Source organism: Scophthalmus maximus, chromosome 2 (assembly GCF_022379125.1).
Source record: "Scophthalmus maximus strain ysfricsl-2021 chromosome 2, ASM2237912v1, whole genome shotgun sequence".
In the NCBI taxonomy this organism is placed as follows: domain Eukaryota; kingdom Metazoa; phylum Chordata; class Actinopteri; order Pleuronectiformes; family Scophthalmidae; genus Scophthalmus; species Scophthalmus maximus.
In genome coordinates, this window is record NC_061516.1 from 30,975,001 (window position 1) to 30,998,866 (window position 23,866).

General features: G+C 42.8%; 4 protein-coding genes across 7 annotated transcripts in view; 3 read left to right on the plus strand and 1 right to left on the minus strand.

Annotated features, from left to right (window-relative positions):
- The window catches only part of LOC118300005 (beta-2-microglobulin), a 2,538-nt gene extending 1,266 nt beyond the window's left edge, over nucleotides 1-1,272 (plus strand). Inside the window, exons 2-3 of the mRNA XM_035624040.2 lie at nucleotides 190-462; nucleotides 719-1,272. Coding sequence (XP_035479933.2) covers nucleotides 190-462; nucleotides 719-732 — 287 coding nt within the window. The 3' untranslated portion in view covers nucleotides 733-1,272. The remainder of the gene's footprint in view (nucleotides 1-189; nucleotides 463-718) is intronic.
- A 1,224-nt stretch (nucleotides 1,273-2,496) lies between these two features.
- Nucleotides 2,497-7,025, plus strand: LOC118300007 (beta-2-microglobulin). Its single transcript, XM_035624042.2, has 4 exons — nucleotides 2,497-2,699; nucleotides 5,349-5,621; nucleotides 6,211-6,246; nucleotides 6,356-7,025. Exons 1-3 carry the CDS (start codon nucleotides 2,639-2,641, stop codon nucleotides 6,222-6,224), a joined length of 348 nt encoding a protein of 115 aa, XP_035479935.1. The 5' UTR covers nucleotides 2,497-2,638; the 3' UTR covers nucleotides 6,225-6,246; nucleotides 6,356-7,025.
- Nucleotides 7,026-10,291: 3,266 nt separating this feature from the next.
- irak3 (interleukin-1 receptor-associated kinase 3) lies at nucleotides 10,292-20,687 on the plus strand. 4 transcript variants are annotated; one of them, XM_047330609.1, is made up of 11 exons: nucleotides 10,292-10,492; nucleotides 10,902-11,090; nucleotides 11,918-12,081; nucleotides 12,882-12,946; nucleotides 13,034-13,154; nucleotides 14,329-14,447; nucleotides 16,424-16,622; nucleotides 17,199-17,261; nucleotides 18,047-18,193; nucleotides 18,357-18,714; nucleotides 19,078-20,687. In XM_047330609.1, exons 1-11 carry the CDS (start codon nucleotides 10,390-10,392, stop codon nucleotides 19,218-19,220), a joined length of 1,671 nt encoding a protein of 556 aa, XP_047186565.1. In that variant the 5' UTR covers nucleotides 10,292-10,389; the 3' UTR covers nucleotides 19,221-20,687. The 4 variants fall into 4 exon arrangements, with proteins under 4 accessions (XP_047186565.1, XP_047186563.1, XP_047186564.1 ...); XM_047330607.1 differs by having other exon boundaries at nucleotides 10,294-10,492; nucleotides 18,026-18,193; XM_047330608.1 differs by having other exon boundaries at nucleotides 10,295-10,492; nucleotides 18,026-18,193; nucleotides 19,081-20,687.
- A 340-nt stretch (nucleotides 20,688-21,027) lies between these two features.
- Nucleotides 21,028-23,856, minus strand: cdnf (cerebral dopamine neurotrophic factor). The gene is made up of 4 exons (XM_035624041.2): nucleotides 23,682-23,856; nucleotides 22,901-23,028; nucleotides 21,596-21,737; nucleotides 21,028-21,513 (listed from the first exon to the last, which is right to left on the minus strand). The coding sequence occupies exons 1-4, from the start codon at nucleotides 23,773-23,775 to the stop codon at nucleotides 21,341-21,343; spliced, it is 537 nt and encodes a 178-aa protein (XP_035479934.2). The 5' UTR covers nucleotides 23,776-23,856; the 3' UTR covers nucleotides 21,028-21,340.
- Between the last annotated feature and the right edge of the window lie 10 nt (nucleotides 23,857-23,866).

Consider the following 23,866-nt stretch of genomic DNA (forward strand, 5'->3'; position numbering starts at 1 on the left):
GCTTAACCACTTTATTTTTGGAACTGGAGCTTCCCTACAAACGTTTTCAAGCCGGTTACACTTGTATGACCGGTGTGAATATTAATACTCGGAAATGTGGTGGAACTCAACCACCGGCGGGACAGAACACCACTCTTCCCAGAGATAGTCCCTCCCTTGACGTAATTCCCCTCTCTATGTTGCCTTCAGGTCCACCCAAGGTTCAGTTGTACAGCCGTGACCCGGGAGAGAACGGAAAGGACAACACCCTGATCTGCCACGTGAGCGACTTCCACCCGCCTGACATCACCATCCAGCTGATGAAGGATGGAGTGGAGCTCCCCAATGCCAAGCTGACTGACCTGTCCTTCAAACAGAACTGGCAGTTCCATCTGACCAAGAGCGTGCCGTTCCTGCCCAACGATGGGCAAATGTACAGCTGCAAGGTCACTCACGGCTCGAACGTTAAAGACTACGCCTGGGGTGAGTCGGGATCAGCCGACCAGCATGTGATACAGCCTGAATAGCTTACAAGGAGAGGCATTAGGAAGAATAAAGAATTTGGATTAAACCACAGAGTTAGCCGAGCTGAAACCTCTAAAAGTAACAAAAATATTTTAAAAAAATGTAATCCAGTGCAATATGAAACGTGTGAATGCACTGAGGTAAATGCAAATGTTGGCTTACCAGCTTCTGTGAGGTTGATATTGACCTCAGTGTTTTTTTTCCTTCTATATAGAGTCAAACATGTAAACGCTCATCGAAGGCCCAGCTCTGTGTCTCCACTTGTTCAGTGAAGCTTCTCCACCACCACCACCACCACCTGCAGAGGGAACGTCACATTGGATGCCGCAGAGGTTGTTTCGGCCCTAAGCTACAGTTGCATTTATTCTTCACACACCTTCAATCTACAGGATCACGTACTCGTCCCGAGTCTTCTCGCTTTTTCTCTTTTTCCACAGAAACAAACAAAATCACATTAAGGGGACTGTTAATGTTAAATGGGTCTTTTTTCACAGGAGAATGAATTTAAAGTGTGACGCTTCCGACTTATTTTCCAGCCTTTGATACTGAAAATTGTTGTGTATATTATGTTGATGTGATGGAATGTGCTTGTTAAATCAGTCGACAGGCTAATATATACATTAATTTGTCAATTAAAATGTTTTTTTCTTTTGAGTCTTCAAATATTAACTGGTTAGATTGGTGATACATGGTGCAAGTGCTTTCTGCAATTTGGCACCAAAGAGATTTGTTATATTCGCCAATAAATAAAAGTCTCGTGAAAATGTATCTGATGTCTTTACTTTAACACAAACCTTAGAAAAAAGGAATTCTTACAGTATGATCCAGTTCCTCCTTTATTGTGATGTGTGGACCAAGGTTTTACTCTTTAGGACTCCATAGGAGACTAAGTTTGACCCGCGTGTCTTTGCACTTCATGTGTGTAATGCTTATTCCATAGTTGCCTTGTGTGTGTGTGTGTGTGTGTGTATATATATATATAATTAATATTAATAATTCATGTAAAAGCCCCTATTCTGGTGCATATTTAACTTCTCTTTGAGTTAAACTTAATCGATGAAAACATGTACACTGAAATAAACCAGGATATCAGGTGATAGCAACAACGATATGAGCTATATTTGACCTTAAAGAACATCCACTTAGTTTAACATGATATTTCAAGCCGTATCTGTGTTGGTGTGTCAGGACTAATATGAAGACAGTTCAAGGTTTAACGGGACTTAATGTTGCTAAAGCAGCGATCAATAATCACCAAATTTCTGACAGATATTCTTCGCCATAAACACTTAAAACGTGGAAAAAATCGAACACGAAATGCCATAATTATGGACCTTGTCGTACATCAAGCGTTTTTTTCCCGATTGAAGCAAATTAAAAGGAAAAGGCTTCACGTGACGTAATGTGCTTAAAGTAAGTAACGTCCATAATAATTGGAATTTCGGTTTTGACTTTTTTTGACAGATGTAAGTGTTGATGACGAAGCATATCTGAGAGAAATGAGGTGATTGTTGGTCGCTGCTTTGGCAACATGAAGTCACGTGAAGCCTTTTGTCGTTAAACTTTTCTATCTCGTCCCTGCTGTAATATGAAGCCAAACAATAAAGCACATTAATAAAGGACCAACGGCTGCGGCAACTCGCAAGTTGCAAGTCGAAGAAACTGCGCCACAAACAGCAACATGTCGGACGGAGTTCCACCTAGCAACAGATGACGTTGGGTTTTTCTACTGGTGGAATCCCTGTAGATACTTCCTGTCGGAGTTTTTTTTTCTTCTTTTTTTCTAATGGAATAGTTTTTTTCCTTTTTTCTTTATTGAACAAAATTCAAGCACAAACAATGAAGGCACATTTTCAATAGTACAAAAGAAGAAAAACATAAAAGAGAAGAGGCGCGAGTCTTATTCAGCCGCTTCCGCTCGGAGAGGCACGTCTGTATGTCAGGGTACACTCGCTGTGGTGGGCGGGGTTAGTAGCAACCCCTCGTAGCTCCGCCCGAACGCTCCGACCCGAAGACCCGAACACAACACAGCCTTTTACTTTCGGTTTGCCTCGCGGGGCCACTTTCACCGCCTCTGTTGTTTCAAGAAAGATACAAGAACTTGTCCATTAGCAAACCACGGGAAGGTGAAACCATGGAGACGATCGTCTGCGCACTTGTCCTCGGTCTGCTCGGCTCTTCACTGGCCTTGGAAAGTAAGTAACTCGACCGACGCGTCTGTTACCGCGGGAAGGAGTCTCGGCTCGTCAACTCTCTCTGTAAATTATGAATACATATTCTCCCAGAGAATAGCTCCTCCAGTAATCTAGCTGAACCCTTGAAAATAATTCAAATTTTTATAGACGCTGATGATTCAAAAAGTACCAAAGGTATCACTGGAAAACTATATAAAGGCTTTACTTTATTGAATAAAAACACAACAGATTATATTAGACAGCTCTGGGAAAATGAAGCTAACATAGTTATTCCAGAAGAAACGTGGCTTCAAATTTGGAGAAATCAATCCACTTCCACAAACTCTTATTTCTGGCGAGATTTCTGCTGGAAGAATCTGATAAGATTTTTCATTACCCCTATCCAAACATCAAAATGTAGTGGTACGCAGGTTTCCTGCTGGAGGGAATGTGGTGGGATTTCTGCGGATTATGTTCATGTTTTTTGGTCCTGTCCCTGTTTATACCTTTTTGGAGGGAAGTGAGAGAGTTAATTGTGGAGATTCTGGACATAGTATTGGACTTTTCTTTTGCCTGTTTATACCTGTGAGAACTCCCTGAAGGTCTCAGTAAAGGAGACACATACCTCCTGAAGATTTTCATGGTTGCAAGTAAAAAAGCAATTACTAAATGCTGGCTTCAGAGGAGTCGTCCAACCACGAGACTCTTAACAAACATTATGAACTCCATCCAGGCAATGGAGAAATTGACTTTTGTGCTGCGGCTTCAAAAGGATAAAGGAGAGGAATACTGGGAAAAATGGGATCGCTACAAACATAAAGACTTAAATCCTTAATCCTATTCCATTCTATTCCAATGTGAGGATATATTTATATTGTGTACTGTACCTATGCTTTTCTTATTTGTACCTACTTTCAAATGTGTATATTGTCATGTCCTAGCCCTCCTTTGATTGCTTGTCTCTTGTTTTATGTTCATATATAACAACAAAAAAAAGTATTAAAAAAAATGTAAATAGCACCCCTCTTAGTTCATGTAATGATGCGTGCTACTGAAAAGTTAATAAGTTTGCGAAGGACTTAGAAAAGGACTTTCCGTATGAATGTGGAATTTACCGATTATGATTATACAAAATACCATTTCTGCTTGACGCGACACGGTGCAGTTCTTCTCCTAAACAAAGGGTGTCGCTGCTGACCAAAAACTACCTGCACCGCTGGAGTCACAACGAGAAGAAGTAGGAAGAAGGCGTCACGCACCATGACGACAAAGCTGGTGTGAGGTCGAATTGTCCAATTGGCTTAGGATGTTTCCTTAATGTTGAAGTGACCTGGATGCATTTGATCAGCACCTTGATAAGAGCTGTTCAGATTCTCTAAATGCTCAGGAAAGGAGCTTCTATGCTTCCTTTCATATCTCCTTTAGCATAGGGTACACTGGAGCTTCCTATGTGAAAGGAAAGGAGATATAGACGCCCCACAATTCATTGCGGCAGCGATATTTAACGTGACCCACCATGCACAAACATAAACGATTCAATACGAAGAAGAAGTAGAAGAAGAAGAAGAGTATGAATATGACCCAGAAGAGACGTCATCATGCAAGTTACTGTTACATATGAATCATAACATCGGATGTCACATGGTAGTAAACACTGAAACATGCTGATGGAGCTGCTGAGATTTTTTGTAGTTCATCTTCGGAAATTTGTTTCACCACGACAGATGTGTGAACAACATCCACCGTCACATGATGACGTAGTTTAGTGAAAGTGGAGTCTGATTCTCTGAGCAGCGCTGTCGGCTTTTCCTAAGTCCTTTGTGTCCTCCTTTACACCTTTCCTTGACCTCATGACGTTTTCTACTGAGGTCAAGGAATAGTAGACAGGAAAAGTAAAAAAAGGAAAAGACAATCCTACCGGATCGTTCGATGAGGAAGAAATTGTGGTTTTTAAACTTGCTTTCAGAAAAGCGAGGTAACATGTCAGGGGGCGGATTCAGTGTCCTGGTGAAACCCTCCCCTTATTCTCCCTGAACAGCACCATCTGGCTCCAGCTTTCTACTCATCATATTCAAAGGAATACACGTGTCTCTCCTGAGCACTCATTCCAGAACATCATCACCGGTCCCTGGACAATGCAACAACCGGGGTTCCCAGCCTTTTTCTTGAGGGACCCATATTTATTTTTACAATAGTATATATTGAGAGGAGTGTGTAGATCAGGACAGATGAGGATTGGGCAGCGCATGACAATCAAATGCTGAGTTATCTGTATTTTCCCCATAAAAAGTCTCACACACTTAAAATCATGATCTTTGGCGACCCCTAGTGTTTTTTTTCTTTTGGAGTGTTGATTTTTAGTCTCCATGTTCCATCTGCCAACATGGAGGAGGCAGATTCCGGGCCTATTTTACAGCCGGGAGACAGGCGGAGATCACAATGTCTTGATTTCAGTTTTGGGGAGCTTCGTTTTTTTACATATCTATCTATCCATCTATGTTTGTGACAGCTGCAGAGTGCACACACAAACTATTTTATAATCCGTCTGGGTGAGAACACTACAGTAAAAACACAGAATGTAGTATGTATGAGAAAATCGACATTAGTTTTTGCCATCTCTGTCATATTTTCATGAAATGTGTTAAAGCTTTTTTTTTTTCATCTTTGCAGGTCAACCCCGTGTGCAGGTGTACAGCCGTGTACCTGGGGAGTTCGGCAAAGTCAATTCCTTGATCTGTCACGTGTGCGACTTCCACCCGCCTGTGATAACCATCGAGCTGCTCAGGGACGGGGCAGTAATGGCCAGAGCCAATCAGACGGACCTGGTTTTCGAGGATAACTGGCACTTTCAACTGACCAAGTCCGCGCCCTTCACCCCAAAAGAGGGAGAGAAGTTCACTTGCAGAGTGACACACATGGGGAAGCCCAGGACATACAGTTGGGGTATGAGTCATCTCTTGTTCAGTTTTTATTTCATATACTCCTAATATTTTTTCCAACCTCCCTTTATTACATGTATTTTTTTCTCTCTGTTTGTGCCGCAGCAACAACCTGAATCTTATCTTATCTTGTTTTATCTTATCTTATCTCAGCTTAGTTTACAACTAAAAAGTATATATATATATATATATATATATATACTGTCTCACATATTGTATATCATTTATGCTAATTATTCAACCCCTTTGCTTTCTTTCTCACTTAATTGTTAAATGGATGTTTATAGTTAATGGTCAACTAATGAGAGTAATAACATGTATTCACAAGCTACTAATAGGGCCGGCTCTAGTCATTATGTTGCCCTAGGCAAGATTACGATTGGGTGTGCCCAAAAAAACCCCCCAAAAAACCCCCACACCATCGCCAAGACTCAAATTAGTCACCTTTTGTAGACGCCTTTGTGAGGGTCAGTGTTTCCCACAGGATTATGTGTGACTATGGTGGGTGGACGTGAGGGCCCCCCTACAGGGTCCATCTATTCTGATGTAAACAGTTTCTCAACATGTGTTGTTTTGTTCCCCCTTTCTTACAGAATCAGATATGTAATCTGTGCTTCACCCTGTACCAGGTACGTACTGTATTTGCTGTCAATGTAATATTTTCAGTTCAGCAAACATGTCATCTGTGCAGTAACCATCCGAGTGACTATATTTTTACCCTTTGTTTTATAACAACAGGTCTGCTCAGACTCGAGGAGGTGAAGACGATTTGAATATTTAGTCGGTAAACTTGGTTTGCCATTGTCTTGTCCAGGTTTGAGTGACAAGACTTTTAACACTGGTTGATTTGAGTAGCAAGACAGTGCCTCAACATGTGCGAAAGGCAGAACTGGTGATGTAAAAACAACATATTACTAGTTGCCCCAACTCAGAAACAGCTCTTTAAAATTTTAAACTTGTTAAATTAACCTTAAGTTCTGGATTTTGGCATGTGCTGTCAGTCACAGTGGCTCATTGCATTGCATCAGTGGTGAACTTGTGATGTGGTTGTGGCTGAATACAAAAACAAAATAGCAAAAATCTTACCACTTAGGGAATCATTTGATTTAGTGTTCTATTAATAATAGTAAAAAAATGTTGATTCATGGAGTTTAAGATAACCTTCTAAAAAAATATTGGAATTATGTGCATTTCATTCATAATCTATAAAAGCTGAAGGATTTTCGTCTCATCTGTTTTTGATTAGTTTGTGTAAAAGTACATTTTCTCAACGTTGCATTAATTTATCCTATTAAATGTCGGGGGAGGATTAACCTTTTTTTATTTTGGGTTGAGCTTTGGAAAAAGATGTCGAATCACTATTATAAGAGCTGTATGGGACACATTTATTAAAGAAAGCACTGCCACACGCAATGTGTTGTGTCGATTGTTTTCGATGACAGAGAAGATGTCAACTACCTATGAGGTCTTAAGTTTGAACTTTTTACGGAAAATGCAAGGTCAACGTAAAAATATATAAACAACGTGGCAAATTGATACATTTGTTGTAACAGCCACAACAGCTGAGGGTGATCTGGTGGGGGAACACCCAAAAGTTCAACATCCGTGGCATCTTTCTGTTGGGTTCATCAAGCTTTTATTTTGGTACTTCCGCTGACTGGCAGTGTGATGTTAGCTAAATATTTAGTTTCAACTGTCATTTTTAGATTTAACATTTAGATTTAACATTCTTGTATATTTTTACAAGAAAAGTAAATATCACAAATATAGCTGTAAATCTGCTCAAAAGTTCACTTTTTATACGTTGTCTGATGCTAAATGTGACGAAATGTTTATTTCAGTGTGCTCCACTTTACAATCGGCGCCCCACATTTAATGTTGTTAATGTTTAGTAAATTAACTGTTGTAATGGGGTCACTCTTATGAGGCTTTTGCTTACGTTAAATCCAAGTAATGTAAGATTGAACGTATTTCTATCCTGATCAATTTATCACACAAAAGCTTGTATTGTATGTTGTGATGCAGGACGTCCGTGACCGAAAAACACTGCCGGTTTTTGGCCCGTTTATCTCTCATTACTCTGCTAATGTAACAAAACTTATAAATTTCATTTCACAATTAACATTACAACACATGTATAATAAAATACATTGAAGGTTTCATACATTCATCCACCTGATGGATCCTTCCTTTCTCGGGAATGGACGGGCGCAATTTGTCGGCCACATTTGTCGGAGCCTTCGAAATGCAGTCACGTCTCGCTGTGATGCAACTGCTCTTCAAATGCAGCCTCCAAAGGATGCGACCCCCTGGATTGGGACACAGCCGTCCAACGGCATCTGTCGTGATCCTTTTGGTCCAATCGTGATCGAGCGATCTCACCTGCAGTAAAAGTCTGTCTGGTTTAATTAGCTCACGGACTTTGAGCCAAGGCCCAGTAGCATCCTTCTACTGTGGGCTACATCTGTGGCCTGTCAGTGAATCCTCGTGGTTTACTTCCCTTTAACGTGAACTCACCCAGGTTCTGTTTAGTCACAAGCAACAATTGTTGTCATTCCCTTACCTGGGACGTGTGAAATGTTGTGTTTCCCATTTAAAAAAAAAAATCTTTATTTTTTTTTTAAGACTTGCTTTGGCTACGTAAACTTGTTTCCCATGCCAATAAAGCTGCTTTGAATTTGAATTTGAATTTAGATAGATAGACAGTCAGATAGATATATATCTATCTATCTGTCTATCTATCTGTCTGTCAATCTATCTATCGGTCTGTCTGTCTATCTGTCTGTCTATCTATCTATCTAGGGTAGACATAGGTAGATAGATAGACAGACAGATAGATGGACAGATAGATGGATAATGTGAGTTTCTTTGTTGTTGTGATCTCGTTCGTCTTTTTTTTGTTTTAATTTCTTTAACTTATTGTCAAAGTACAAAATACAGGTACGAGACAGTCAGCAATAAACAGTAGATTACAAGTTAAAAAAAAAGAGAATAGATAATAACAGATCATACTTAATCCTGGGTCATAGGAAATCATTCTTCAGTGTAAAACAGTGTGCTCTCACTTAGTGTTTTTGGTATAAGGGCTAATGTGTCCATGTATAAATCAAATTCCATTATAAAATTGTTAAAGTTTGAATGTGAAATGTACCAATGTTGTCAGTTTGTCATTATGCTTAAACTTAGTGATGATTCATTATAAAGATAAGTTGCATTTCACATGAACGTGACTGTTGCGTCTGTCGTGACGTCGGGAGCGAGCTGTATGGAAAGCCAAAAGCGCAAATATCGTCTTAGAAAATGCAACTCATCACGTCAAAAACGGATGTGTCAAGACGTAAAAACGTGTCAAGACAGCATTTTTTTATCGTGTTAAGACGTTATATTTTTGTACGCGTTGACGCGTCATTAACAACACGGGATCTGGTTATTGGCCAACAAGAGACTTAGGATAACGGAAGTCATACGTATTTATGAAGTTGGCGGTCAAAAAATGATGCATGAGTCACGTGATGAATAAATTACTGACGTTGCGCAAACATCACTGGCACATTTAGTCAACACACCCCCGACACATGACGCAGCTCATTACCCTACATGTATTAGTAGTGACGTATGTGAAACGTGAGCCAGGAGGTGTGTCCTTTGGATGGAACTAGTTCACGTTTGCAGTGTGGGTGCAGGGAACCAGGTATTCAGTTGACTCACTGACTGACTGCAACCAAACGTTTCATTGTTTTGCGCTGTTAGCCACATTGGACGACGATGAAATGAGACGAGCGTCTTTTGCAAGTTACTAGCTCATGAAACATGAAAATTGCAGAGGGGTCCCTATATAAGGCAAAATCAATTAGATTTCTCTGGGAATATTTCAGTGGCTTGTTAATCTTTTTCCTCATAGGAGAAATAGTTGGTGTATTATGACTACTTGGTGAACCAGCTCTGTTTAAAGACCAAGGAAGTGGACTCAGGAGGCCAATGAGGCCCTGCAGGACTGCTCTGAGTCTACGGAGTGGCATGTGCTTTGTGAACACATAGGGAGGACATAAACAATATGACTGACTGCATAACAGAATACAACAAAGGACTTCTGAACAAGAAGATGAAAGAAAAGAAAAGGACAGACTACAGCTGAGGGGGGTGCAGCACGAGCTGAGGGAGAGTAAAGATGCCTACAGGAGGAAGCTGGAGGCTAATTGTTGTTGCAGAACAACGTGAGGGAAGTGTGATGGGGTTGAAGGCCATCACTGGGTTAAGGGTGAGAGATAGGCAGACATCAGGGAGATAGCAAACAAGCTAAACCTGTTTCTTTAACAGGTAATAATAAAATATATTATTAGTATTATTATTTTAGAATATTGGACAACATTCTTCTGATTTTTTCTGTTAAAAATCATTAAAATTTAAAAATACTCTTCTCATGTCATGTGTGCCATGCCTTGACAGTTTCCAAGTAACGAACATGTGGATGTGCAGTGAGACCTAGAGGAAGGTCTAGTAACAGCAACAGAAAAAAACCCTATTAGAAAAGAATAGAACGGTCCATTGAAAAATGCGTGTCCAGACGTCAAAAAATGACTTCTCAAAATGGCAAAAACTGCTGTGTCCAGACGTCAGTATTTTACGTCTGGAGGCGCATTATCTAAGAAGATATTTGCGCTTTTGGCCTTCCATAGAGCGGGGGTTTCCGCGTCTGCGCAATCCCGCGGTCTGCTCCGCTCCGCTCGTCCTCCTCCTGCCTGGTGTCCCAGTGAGGACCCTCGGACCCCCACATGGACCCCCACGCGTTCCTCTACGACGCCCCCCCGGACGTGCTGGAGGGCTTCTACCGGATCATGGACACCGGGGGGGACACCCTCGGCTGGCGCGGACTGGGTGAGGACCGACGCCGCTGTGACGCCGCGTACAGTGCAGGGTGGAGATGTGGGGTCCGGATAACTGTCGGTGGAGATTTGATCAGATCGATAAAAAAAGAAAGAGAAAAAACACATAATCCGACCCTGTTCCGCGTTGAACATCTGTTAAGGAAGCAGATGTTATTTTATTGCTATAATAACAATCTAAAATCAATAACTAACTAATGTTTAATAGATTAGGGTTAAGTTATTAAAGTAAAACAATTTTTACATGTGATGCTTTGTGGCATGTTATTATAACATGTCTGCTTTCTTTGGTGTCAGTAACTGACTTCAAGTCATCCCACTGGCGATCTCAGGGGTTCCCTGAGATCGCAACTTACTATGGCATCTCTTTGACTATGTCTGTCATCATTCGGGGCCCCCAGCTGTCCGCATCCTGCCCACCTACTTGGAGGTGCGCATGTTGGAGCGCCTGGAGGCGGCGGGCCGCAGTCCCACCAGGGAGCTGCTGTGGACCTGGGCCCAGCAGAACTCCAGGGTGCGGGACCTGGTGAAGGTGCTGGAGGACATGGGCCACCACCGGGCCCTGCAGCTGTTCCAGGGTCTGCCTCAAGGTCAGTCGTTGCAGCGGGTTGTTATGACTTTTTGTTATGACCCCAAAACGATCCAAAGCTTTTTTTCTGAATTATATGTTCTGTTTTCATATCCACACTTATTGGACAACATTTGCGTTGATACAGATATATCGGTAATAGGACAATATTGCCCAGTAAAATTGCCTGACCTAACAAGGGTACAAGGAGCGTGCTCTCAGTGCACTGTGGCTGATTGGTAGGATTTCAGGAGCGACAGCATATGAACTGTCCTCTCTCATTTAGACAAATATGTGAATTATATCTGGCTGTTTGGTGAGTTGGGAGAATATCTGGCTGTTTGGTGAGTTGGGAGAATATCTGTGACCAGGTCACTACCAGTCGATCAGAGATGTATCTGGAATCAACACCCCCCACCCACCCAACCTTTAGGAGCCACATCTTCCGACACCGTTGTGGCCTATTTGGTGCCAGTAATCTCCAGGATCATTGAACCGCAGACATAACCATGACATCAGTCGGCTCTCGTGGCTAGCCAAGAAACCTATCTCGGTTTATCGCTGTCAACAAGCGTCACTGAAAATGAAGTTGTGTTTTACATGAAAAAGTGGTGCTACTGTAAAGTGAAGTGTACAGGCTACAGACTTGTGCAGTTGGAATTCATGTCTCACTCCAGGACTGTTATTTTTGAGAAATTCCCACTATGACTCAGGCTGGTGCAAAGCTTTGACTGGCTCCGTGTGTGTGTGTTTGTGTGTGTGTGTGTGTGTGTGCGTGCGTGCGTGCGTGTGCGCGCACGGCAGTGAGGCAGTGTGACTTCATGATCCCGCTCTGTCTCTGCATTCCAGTGAGGTCGTCCGGAGAGAAGCAGCCGCACGTCATCACTTTGCGTGACGTCATAAGAGGAACCTGCAGTTTTCATCCTGAGAGGAGAATCGCAGAGGGCCACTTCTCTAACGTCTACAGAGCACAGATTGGAAACGCCACGTTTGCGGTGAAGCTTTTCAAGCAGGTATTGATTGACTGTATCCAGATATGATTTCAACATAATCACATTTACACCTGGTATGAATGTGCCTCCAGTGTCCGTATTGAGATCTGATCACTTTGTCCTGCTCACGTCACATCCTCGTCTTGTTTGCCCTGGTCCCCCCCAAAAAATCCACACATCCGTGAAGCTGCGCCATTGTGTTTTCTTTTGCTTTACCATGACTTTTATTTATCAATTAGGGGTCGACCAATTATCGGCCTGGCCAATATTCAGCATTTTAATGATTATCGGTATCTGTCATGTTTTAAGCCAATAATTTCATTTTAATGCACTTCTTTGACCTTGATGCAGACGCAGTCACGACTCTCCGGACTTTATCAATGTTGACAATGCAAATGTATTTACACATGCGTCCCTGACCACCTCCGGAGGTGGTTTGTCTGATCGGATCACAATATGTCCTCCGTGCGTCTCGGGTGCTCCATCTGATTAGAATCTGATTAACCAAACACAGTTTAATGCAGGTGAAAGTGAGACATCCGTGTGTCCAGCACTCTGGGTCCACTCGCTAGTCATTCACATCTTCATCTGAGAATCTCCTCCGCAATCTGCTTGCTGAGAAGCATCTTCGTCGCGGTTGCACTTCACTGAGCAAACTGAATTTCCCGATGAAGGGCCTGACATGTGTTTGATCAACATATTCTATGCTTAATTATATTATATTTGTCCACACTGCAAACAGAAGCATGTCTCTATTCTGTATACTCATCAACTGTACAATGGAGCTAACTTGAATGCATTCCCTGTCCGTCGGTGTCCAGATAAACAGTGTGTCCTGGAAGAAGCTGTGGGATGTCTTCAGAAAAGAAATGGAAATTCATCACACGTATGTGCCTGTGCTCACTCCCAAAAATACCCGCCTTTGTTTTGTCTTATAGAGTGTTTAATATTTTGGGGTGGCAATATGTTACAGGTATCAGCATCCAAACATCTTGGACTTGTTGGGCTGTTTCTCCGACAAGGACCACTACTGTCTGGTCTACCCGTACCTCCCCAATGGATCGCTGTTCCACAGGCTGCACCAGCAGGTACAGGTGCGCTGCCTGCCCACCGCAGAGCGAGTTCCTGCTTGTGACTTGTTGTTCACCAAGCAGCGGCACGTATTGTTACTAGTCAATACTCTGCTCGGAAAACAGGAAGTCAAACAGGAAGTTCTGCAGTTTTGTGTCGCAGGACTTAACAAAACCGTGTATGATGGTAATGTCGCAGCTTAGTGAGAGCCACAGCGTGATAACACTGACCTCATCCCTCGTGAGAATCTTGGTTAAATCTGACGACCGACTGACGTTTTTGTTTTTTTTCACTTTGATCGTTAGAAAAACTCTTTTTGTCTCGCAGTTATGAATTAAGAGGAGCCTACAGTTAGTGCAGTCATGTAGACGGCACTTTCAGGTCATTTCCTATATTTACTATATACCAATTATTTACTATAGAGGAACTTTTGTGTGCATGTGAACATAAGTAGTTTGGATGATTTGGTTTGACTTTGAATCCTCAAAGGATATACATTATAAATAATTGATGGATTTGTGTTCCTTGTCAGCCCTTTGGCTGCTAAACGGGCCACAACATACTTTTCTTTTCCACGAAATGATCTCTGGCTCTTGGACCAGTTCCATTCAGGATTCTTGGAAACTTGGTGCAACCCAGAGCAGCAGCTATTGCAATAAAGGCTGCATCATTATCAGGGGCCTTGCAGGGCGCTCAACGAAAGCAAGAAGTAGTAGCAAGATGGTGGTGTTAGGGTTTTACGTGAAGTTGGACCCCAAAGCAGGACTGGGACAGGATGATAAGTGTAAAGGGTTTACTAACAAAAAGAGTCTTGAGCAGGAGCAGTAGGAGCAGGGAGCTGGCCGGCTTGGAGAAGATGTACAGAGGAAGAAAAGGGACATCTGTGTTTGGATTGTCCACAGCAGAAAAGTATGCAGGCGTAATCTGAAGCCAAGAGGAGCGCCAACTGTGCCCTCAGCTCGTACAGTTGTGGGTTTCAGTTCTCTATGGCATTATCTCTGAGAACATTAAAATATGGGTTGAACAGTGGATACTAGGATCTGAGCTCATTTGACAATATTAAAATCAGTATCATTCATTGTGCTCCAGCTCCAGGCCTAAACATTCACTTTGCCTACTCAGTTTGTCTATGTTAGCTATCAGAAAGCAACATTTTTTTCTGTGTTGAATCTAAAGTGGTCTGTTGTCCCTGTGCAGGACGGAGAGCTCCCTCTGTCTTGGGAAGAGCGTCTCGCCATCATCAAGGGAATGGCGAAGGCTCTGCATCACCTCCAAACGGCCCAGCCCTGCCCGGTGGTCTGTGGCAACATCTCCAGGTACGAGCCCCCAAACACACACTCACTTCACCAACGTGCACCCTGTGGGAGGACATGTCATCATAACACGTTTCAAAAGCAGATGCTTTAATGATTGTCATATAATGATTTCATGTGTCTTGAAGACTTTCTGATTCCATCATTTTTGGTCCAGTCAAATGGTGCAATGACCTTTTCTCCCTAATGCTAAAACCAGGGTTGGGTAGTAACGGATTACATGTAATCTGGATTATGTAATCAGATTACAAAAATAAGTAACTATTCTCAGGCCACTTTGATGTAATTAGATTACAGTTACATAGTCAAGGTCTCAAGGATTACTTAATTACATTTTGATGATGTTCTTGAAATATGGCGATTTCAAAACCACAATTGTCCAATAAATACATATTACTGTAAACATTACTCACCAATATACACTCTCAGGTAGCCAGTTTTGTTAATGTTTTATTTTAATTTTCTATGATTTATAGATAATGATAATGCTTTGTATGTTTGTTTTGTAAATGCTGAATATGCTCAATGAATTGTATTTGCGTTGAAAATGTCTTTGAGATATTCAGGTTAGATTACATTGTTTCTGTACTCCAATGGATTGAGTTACTGATTACAAAAATTCCCATGTCATTTGTATTCAGTAACTGACTACATGTCAAAGTAATGTGACACAACCCTGCCTCTGATCACAGAACATGTACTGTTACGTACAGAAAGTAAGAAATCACTAAGCGACTGACAGATGAACCGCAAACATCCTTCCCAGAGACTCAGTCACCACACGCACTTCTGGTTTCTTTTGGAACAACCGTTTAAATAAATGTTAACGAGAAACGTTTTATGAAGGAGAGGTGTTCTTTAAAATGGTGCATAAAAGTTACCCAGTGAAAATGTATGTATCTATATAAGAAACTAGACCCCGCTCTCTTATTCTTTTGTGGCTGTTCTTGGACTAAAATGTTTAAGACGAACGTGATGTTTCATAGTGGACTGTATCTGTTTACGTCTCTCATATCAACTAAACCCTCAAACACGATTGTTTCCTCTTTTTTTTTTGCTTGTCCACTTCCTCTTTTCATTTCCCCTCTTTTGTATGTATTTTCATTGAGAATACAAAGCCAGTCTTTATAAATAATGGATTTCTCATACGGTTACATGTACAAATGCGCACACACACAAACACACACACACACACACACACACACATATATTTAACCAATAGCTCACGACAGTCCGTGGTATACGCTCATAATGCCACAGTTAAGGGCCGTGGTTCGACCCCCTTAACTGTATGATGAGAGGATACCACCGACTGAAGTGAGCTATTGCTTTTATAAAACGGTTACAAGTTTGGTGAAATGAAAGTAATACAGACTACAATTTGATTTTTTTATTTCGTCAAATAAGCATTTTTTTTAGAGAATACAAAAAAGTAGTCCCTCCTGTCTGCGGTCGCTATGCAACACACTGTAGCGTTCCTCACAGAGAAGGCTACGGGACGGTAGCTGGGTTCGCAGGCTGTTCCAAAACTACAACCATTCAACCTCACGTGTGCTCTGAGCTCTCGTCGGTTTCCTCAACTTCACTCCGTCTCTACTCACGTTTACTCACGTCTGCTCACGTCGTTACTTCCTGAGTCGCCGAGTGTTACAGACCTGTGCAAACTGATTCGATTTCATATATGCTCCTTCTACCAAGGCTATGAACCAATCAGATTGCATGACTTGAGCTACCCATTTGTTAACAAACACACACATTTATATGTGTGTGTGTGTGTGTAATGGCTGTTAGGTGATTAAAAGATGAATATCATTATATGCTTTGTGACTAATGAATCAAAATGATTTGCTGTGGGAAGCCAGTTAAATACTGCTCCATCGGCCCCTGCAGAGTTTCAACTAGTCGCCGTGTTTCATGTTTTAAGTTGGCAAGCGGTTTTCCAAAATCTGACACTGTGTCCATTTGGCTCCTCTGCACAGCACTAACGTACTCCTGGATGATGCCCTGCAGCCCAAGCTGTCTGACTTTGGGTTGGCCCGTCTGCGTCCTCATTCAGCCACTCAGTACTGTACCGTCACTCTCGACACGAGTTCCCACAGCAACCTGGGATACCTCCCAGAGGAGTACATCCGGGACGGCAAGCTGTCCGCCAGCCTGGACGTTTACAGCTTCGGAATGGTGACTCACTCAACTCCCTTCATTCTGTGTGAAGGAAACAACAACGACCAAACACAACACACCCACTCTCTTTTAGCTCTGTTTTTGGTCTCCACCAACTCCAGAGGGAAATAGCAGACTCTTTAGCTGCTAAATGTTCTAACTGTGCTGAGCAGCTGGTGCACTGTGAGATTTTAGAGCAGTGAGAGTGAATCAACAGCACAGTACAGTTGTAACACTGCATTGAATATTCTTTTTGAACGCAAAAGTGTCATCTGAAAAATGAACTTGAAGAATCAAAAGTTCTTCCCGTGTATGTGCATTAAATCAGCAGTAGTGTTTTCTACATCAGTGCATCATGTTTCATGAATGAATCCCATCTTTTCATATTATTTATTTTGCAAAAAGGATAAAAAACTATAGTTGTAAAAAAAACTTTAGCAGATCTTATTACTTTTCAACAGTGGCTGTAAAAAGAATCATTGTATCTCACATTTAAATACAGAATTATGAAGTATGTGCTGTATAAGCGAACGTGTACACAGCATGGGACCATAATTCCATCATTGTCATTAATTACAGTTTGCCTGCCCTTAGGTCATAATGGAAACAGTCACAGGACGGAAGGTCAAAGAGGAGGCACCTCAACAAATGCTGCTGGTGAGTCAACGATGAAAAGCTGGAATCGGAATTTCACGCGTTAAGTTGAGTCCTACAACAACAGTCCTGAGGTGTTACACACAGATTTCCCAGGAAAGTGGGAAAACGTTCACGGTCTGACGTCAGTGTTACTGTCCTGTGATAAATCCTGCTTCATGCACATTGTATCACACTTAAGAGCTGCAACAAACTTTTATTTTCATTAGGTTTTTTTTCCAAAAATGGTGAAAAATGTCGATCGTGTTTCCCAAAACCACCAAGATGATGTTTTGTTTTGTCCACACACCAAAGATATTTAGTTTACTGTCACAGAGGAGCAAAGAAATCAGAGAATTTTGCCTTTTTTATTTTTTATAAAATCTACTTGAACCGATTAATCGATTATCAAAATAGTTACCGTTTCATTTTGTAGTCAATTACTAATCGATTCTTTGTTCTGATTTGGGCTGTGAAGGTGAAGGTGTATCTGGATACATTATCTGTATAGTGACATTCTGGTTATAGGCCTTTGCATTTATTCCTTGGCATTCATGAGGATTCTCATTTTCTCCTCCAACCGTCAAAAGCGGCAGCATTCAGACACACGCTCTGGGATTTGTTTTGTAAAGTTTTTAATTTTTAAATAAATTTTTAAGCAACTGTATGGTTGTTTAAAATAGTTATACATTATGAAGGCTTACAGCAACTCGTGTAATGGTTTTATGTCTGTTATATCACAAAGTGTTGCACCTTGTTGGGTATCGCGTGTCCCTCTCCTCTTTCAGAGAGACTTGCTCGTCACGCAGGTGGAGGAGAGCGGCGGTGTGGACTCTTGTCTGCGGTTTTTGGACAGGACGGCTGGCCAGTGGCCGGCGGCCATGGCCGTCAGCCTCCTGGCTCTGGCCCTGGACTGCGCGGCCGGCCGCCCCCGCCACAGACCGAGCATGGAGAACGTGAGCTCTATTGTGGTTCATAGTTTAAGCTCAAAGGTTTTATCGATAGTGAGCAGAATGGGAGATTTCTCCACTCATCTTTGGTTGCCTGTAACTTTTGCTGACATATTTATTCCTATTGTTCTGCTGTGAGATAATCCCTCTGAATCTCAACTGTCTTCAGGTCCTTCTGGCGCTGAGCCAGCTGCTTCCTCCACCTAGATGCCCGCCTGCCGACCAGCCCCGCAGCCTGGACGACGGAGCCCCTGTCAACGCCTCGCAGAGCCCACCGTCCTCCGTGCCCGCGGAGCAGGACGAGCAGCGCAGCCTCCCCGGCTCGGCGGCGCCGGCGGGGCCCTGCGAATGCAGCCAGTCGGAGGTGACGTACCTGAGCGACACTACGGGCGCCCATGGTGAGGCGGAACCCGACCTGTACAGCAGCTGGCCGGTGGAGTGCAGCTGCTCGGCCGAGGCGGCTGGCCTGGCCTGTGAGGACTGCAGGGCCAACATGTTGACCTCTGACGTCACAGGGAGTCCTCAGTGTAAGTCTTTTTTTGTTTCCCAGTATAGAAGCAGAATCGGAAAATCTTGTACCCAGAAGGGTGAGTCACGTTATGAGGAAGTTCCCAAAATACTTTATCCATCGGTAATTTCGTGTCAACACGTTCAACCACTAGAGGGTGACAATGATCGACCGACACTAACATGTCCCATCTCAGATCTCCAAGTGGACCATTTGGTTGATTTTTATGATTAAACTATCGGTTTCAAATGAGATTTTCTGATCTCGCTAAGGGGGGAAGCCTCAAATAAAAATCAATCAATGACCCTTTATATTTATTTATCACTTGTGAAATCATTTTGTGTGTGTGTGTGTGTGTGTGTGTGTGTGTGTGTTTGTTCAGCAGACTCGAGCATGGTGGAAAACGAAGCCAAGAGCAGACTGAGGAACAAGCTGAGTCTTTATGACAAAGGACTGATTCACACGGAGGAGCTGTTCTCTGAGACGGGGCTGCAGGAGAGGGTCGAATCCCTGCAACTGTCTTGACAACATTTTCGTGGGATGGTTTGAGTGCTTGTGTTTCTGTCTGTTTCCTACTGTATGATCCCCTTAACCTGTGAGCTACTAGCTACTCTTGTTGGTCAGGAGGTAGAGCGGGTTGTACGCTAACCAGTAGGACAGTGGTTCAATCCCTGGCTTCTCCAGTCTGCATGCTGTCTGCAAGTGTCCGTGGGCAAGACAACCCCTGACAAACGTCTGGCAGATCTTAAAGAAAAGAAGAAGAAATTCAAAGAGTACAGATCGGGCTTATTCCTTGGTGTTTTCCCGGAAAAACTCACTGGAAATATGTCTATGAAATTTTCAATTGGGAATTCTTCAATGTCTGCATTCACCCTGCTAAAAGAATGTGTCCACATGCGATCACCTGAGATGGATGTTAATTCCAGGTCTGACGCCGGGAAATGTTTTCATAACTCCGAAAGTAATTAAACATACAAAACTGGCACCGCGTTGGCACTGCAGTCAGTGACGCGCCTACCTCTAGGTCTTCTAATAAATAAGACATTAAGAGTAGACTGATAATATGCACCAAATTATATAAACGGATAAATCTCAATACCGTGAATATGTCCGATTGTTTTTGTATTTTTTTTATTATTGAGGTAGGAGGAAATAACATGACTTTAGATAATATAAATACATAAAGGCCACAGACTGTAGCGGCAGAGTTTAGGACCAAGACAGCAGCCAGCCACCAGGGGGCGATCCAGGCAGTATAGATACCAGAGAACAAATCAGTGTTTTAGTATTAAAGTAAATATTCATTATTGTTACTACTACTATAATTGGCATTATTAGAATTATTGCCTCCATTCATGTTAGCATTATTTTTACACCTTTACTCTATGATCATGAACATTTTACCACCACTATAACTTTTTTTTTTTGAGAAATACCCGGGGACGTTTTCATCACCAGAGGATCTGTGGAGAAATGTTTTAATAAGGTCTCTGTGTTGTTTGAAATATGAAAGAGAACACAGCCGCTAAGCAGAACATGGTGAACGTCTGGCAGCACGTTGCAGTTCACTTCCCGCCTGTAAGACGAGCCGTCCCCCTGGGCTCAGGTCCAGTGTGGCTGATGCACATGTTGTACTTGTGGTCGGTGCTAAAGACGGACGTAGACGTGCGAGATTCAACGTGACGTCGAACAGAATCAAACAGCTTCACATTGGTCGTCTGCCCCGCTTGTATTTCCAGTAAGATGTTTTTCTTAGATTTTACTTTAATGAAATGAAAAGAACAACAAAAGTTGAAAATGCTCCTCTCAATGTGAGGTTACCGGTGGGGACTGTACATGTGTTTTTCCTGGTGAAGTTGACAGCGGCTGTGAGCACCACAGACACTATGGATGAATGATCTTTCTACTTTGTTTGTATATGTAAGGGAATCATTTTTCATACATCACACATAAGTGCTACACAATAAAAAACGTTGAGTATTAAAGCGTCAACACCCAAGTTCTTTTTCTTTTTTTGCTTTGACTTATCAATCTGAAGTGCAATTTGATTGCATATTCTAAAGGCAAAAAAAAGGACGAATGACCCCATCAGCGTTGTGTAGTTCCTTCGCTTTCACCGTGAATAACTGTTCTGCCACGGGACATTTGGTGGGAAAAATGAAGGCTCGATTTACGGCACCATGGAACTGCCTCGGTCACGGTGCAAACTATGGAAAGAGGAGAGTGCTCGCCAACTGTATTGCCCATAGAGCACAAATGTTGGACGGTGGGACAGCCAGAGCAAGTGTAGGAAACTACGAAGCAATAAAAGAGGTGAAGGGGGAAGAGTATGGACGGTTCACATATCGGTTTATGTTGAGAATAAACACATTGTGCATATTGAGAATAAAGTTCAAATGTCAAGGATAAACATGAGATTTCAAGGTTAAAGACCATATCAATCTACTAACGTTAGCACAGTGGCCTTTGGATTGAAGGAAGGAGCTGTCTTTGTCAGAGGGGCCGTGAACCATCTGCAGATGAGCCACAACTCGTTGGGTTGAGGAGAGATGAGTCACAATGTCCTAGTTGTGTCAAGACAAAAGAATCAAGATAAAAGGACACGCCGCCATATTGACTTTCTGCTTCGCGGGCGAGTTGTCGACTCATAGTTCCACAGTGTGATCGTGCAGCGGTGCTTTCTCCTGGATGAGGCTGACGAACTCGTGTTTCTCCAGGCAGCCTCGACACTCCTCCCCCCACGAGGCCAAAATCTTCCTCAGCTCCAAAACTCTCATCTTCTTCAGTCCGTCACTGCTCAGATCCTTCGGCCGAGGCTCTGCACACAAACACAGACACAGACCATTTACACACTGGAACGAGCAGCCGGCCTCTGTTGTGCATCTGAAACCACACAGTACCGTATCTGAGCTGACAGATCTGTGTGTCCCCGCTGCCGAGCCGCTGACAGATCTTCTCAACGGGGACGTGGGAGGCCAGAGGTCGGGAGACGGATGCCGTGACGCGGGTTGCTGCATCACTGCTGGCTCCCAGGTAGTAACACTAGGATAGCACAGACAAAAACACTTCTGATCGTCCAGGAATTCCTGGGAATGACGTTCATACCAGTCAAATCTGCAGTTCAGGCTGTGCAACGTCGAAAGTCGTCCTTGAAGGACATGGAAAGTAATGGTGTGGAGATACAGTACCAGTATCAGTGGAAAAGCCCCCACCTCTACTCCAATGCAGTATTTTAGTACACACTGAATTCATTATTGTCTCCTTTTTGTAGATACGGTGGAATGAGCCTCCTCCTGACCGCATGCCCAAGTGTCCTTGGGCAAGAGACACTGAACCCCAAGGGTGAGTGATGGAGAACGCTATATAGATGCAGTCCATTTACCATTTGCAGCCTATTTAACGGTGAGTGCCTATTGAAAACTAAAATATAGGTAAATAACCACCTTGCGTGTGTGTACTGTATATTAAGAATATACTTTTGTTAATGTACACAGTGTTTTATAATTTCCTGCCATACCCCAAATCTTTACCTTCTATCTTAACCTTAATCATACGGTAGTGACCATGGGCAAAAATGATAATGACGATACATGTTTTTCCTTGTTGCTCAAACTGCTTCTGAAGATCAGTTTTACCAATTCATCTGAACAAGGGAGTTCGATTCAGTTAAACTCAGAAGGGGATTCACTCAATTTCAGTTGGTGGTCAAAGACTGAGGCCATTGTGTTGTTTTAATAGGAAACCTTTGGGAGTATTATCAATGCTCAAACTGTCAAAAATGAGTCAGTTTAGGTCCAACTGAATCAGTATGTCATATATGTTGATATGGGTACACATGGTTTAATCTGTTTAGACAATAAACAGATGCTTTGTAAAATAAATAATTTGAATATTTTGCTTTTCCAATGTTTTACCAACTCCAGCAATCACAGGAAGTAGATATTTTCCATGGAAAGACAGACAGCTGCACTCATGCTCAGAGAGATGATGCGCAAAGATATTTGTGCCCTGAATTTTATATTTTTGCAGGAGATATTTGTAAATATTATTTTGCTGAATTTGTATTCCTCGTTCCTTGTGTATGAAGGCATGAACCAACCTGAGCGTGTTTAATGAAATTCAAACTGTCAAACAGTAGTGGGTTGGTAAAGATTTGAAATCCTTTAGGATGAAATGTGTCTCTGCCGTTATGGTTGAGTCCTCACCAGCCTCGCCTCCTTGCCCTGGGCCACGGTGCAGGCCCGGACCAGCTCCTCCTCCACCAGGACGGGGCTGAGCTCCGTGTGGGCCGAGTTCAGGCTGCCGTACAGTCTGTGGAGAAAGACCACGCACACTGTGCAGACCAGGCCAGTGTTAGTGGGGCCGAGCAGGCGGCTCATCCCCGGTGCTGCTTATTCATCTGTCACTTATATTCTCTTGTACAGTAAACTGGGTGTGTGCATGTGTCAAAGACGATTCTCGCTGAGGGCCCACCCTCACTCCGAATTCTGAATAAGATAAATATAAATTTGATCAAATAGATAAATAGATGGATGCTTTATTGATCCCAAGATGTTACAGCAGCAGTCGCACGCAACACACCGTACGACATATACAATAGAGACAAATGTAGAAAAATCTAAGCATTGCAAGAAAAAACAAAAATATAGAAATTAGGAAATAAATATAAAGAATTGACATGAAATGGTGCAGAATACAGGCAGATCTGGAGCTGTTCTGGAAGTGTCATGAGTCCTTTTTTTGCACACTGTAGGAAATAAACTCATTAAATAAACTTGAGATTCACTTTCCTCACTTTCAAACCATAATTACTTGGATATATTCCCACTTAAATTACTGAAAGATTCATGAAGAAAAAAAGAAAAGGTTTAGGGCAGCGCATGCAGGGGAGGTCGTGGGGGGGAGGGGCCTCCGGGCCCGGCACGTTGGGCTGAATGTGACATTTCGTGCAGTGTAGTAAGGTGCGCTCACACCATGCTGTCTAACCTTCACAGTTGCCTGCGGCAGAGAAAGTAGCTGCTCTGAAAAGCAGGAGAATGGCAACGGACAGCACCGACATGGTGCCGTCGGTCGGTATCATGAGCCTCGACGGTCCCGGGCCAGCAGCTGGGGTCTACTGCTGCAGCCCCGTGTGGGGCGGGACCCCGGGACACGCGTCACCCCTACGTCAC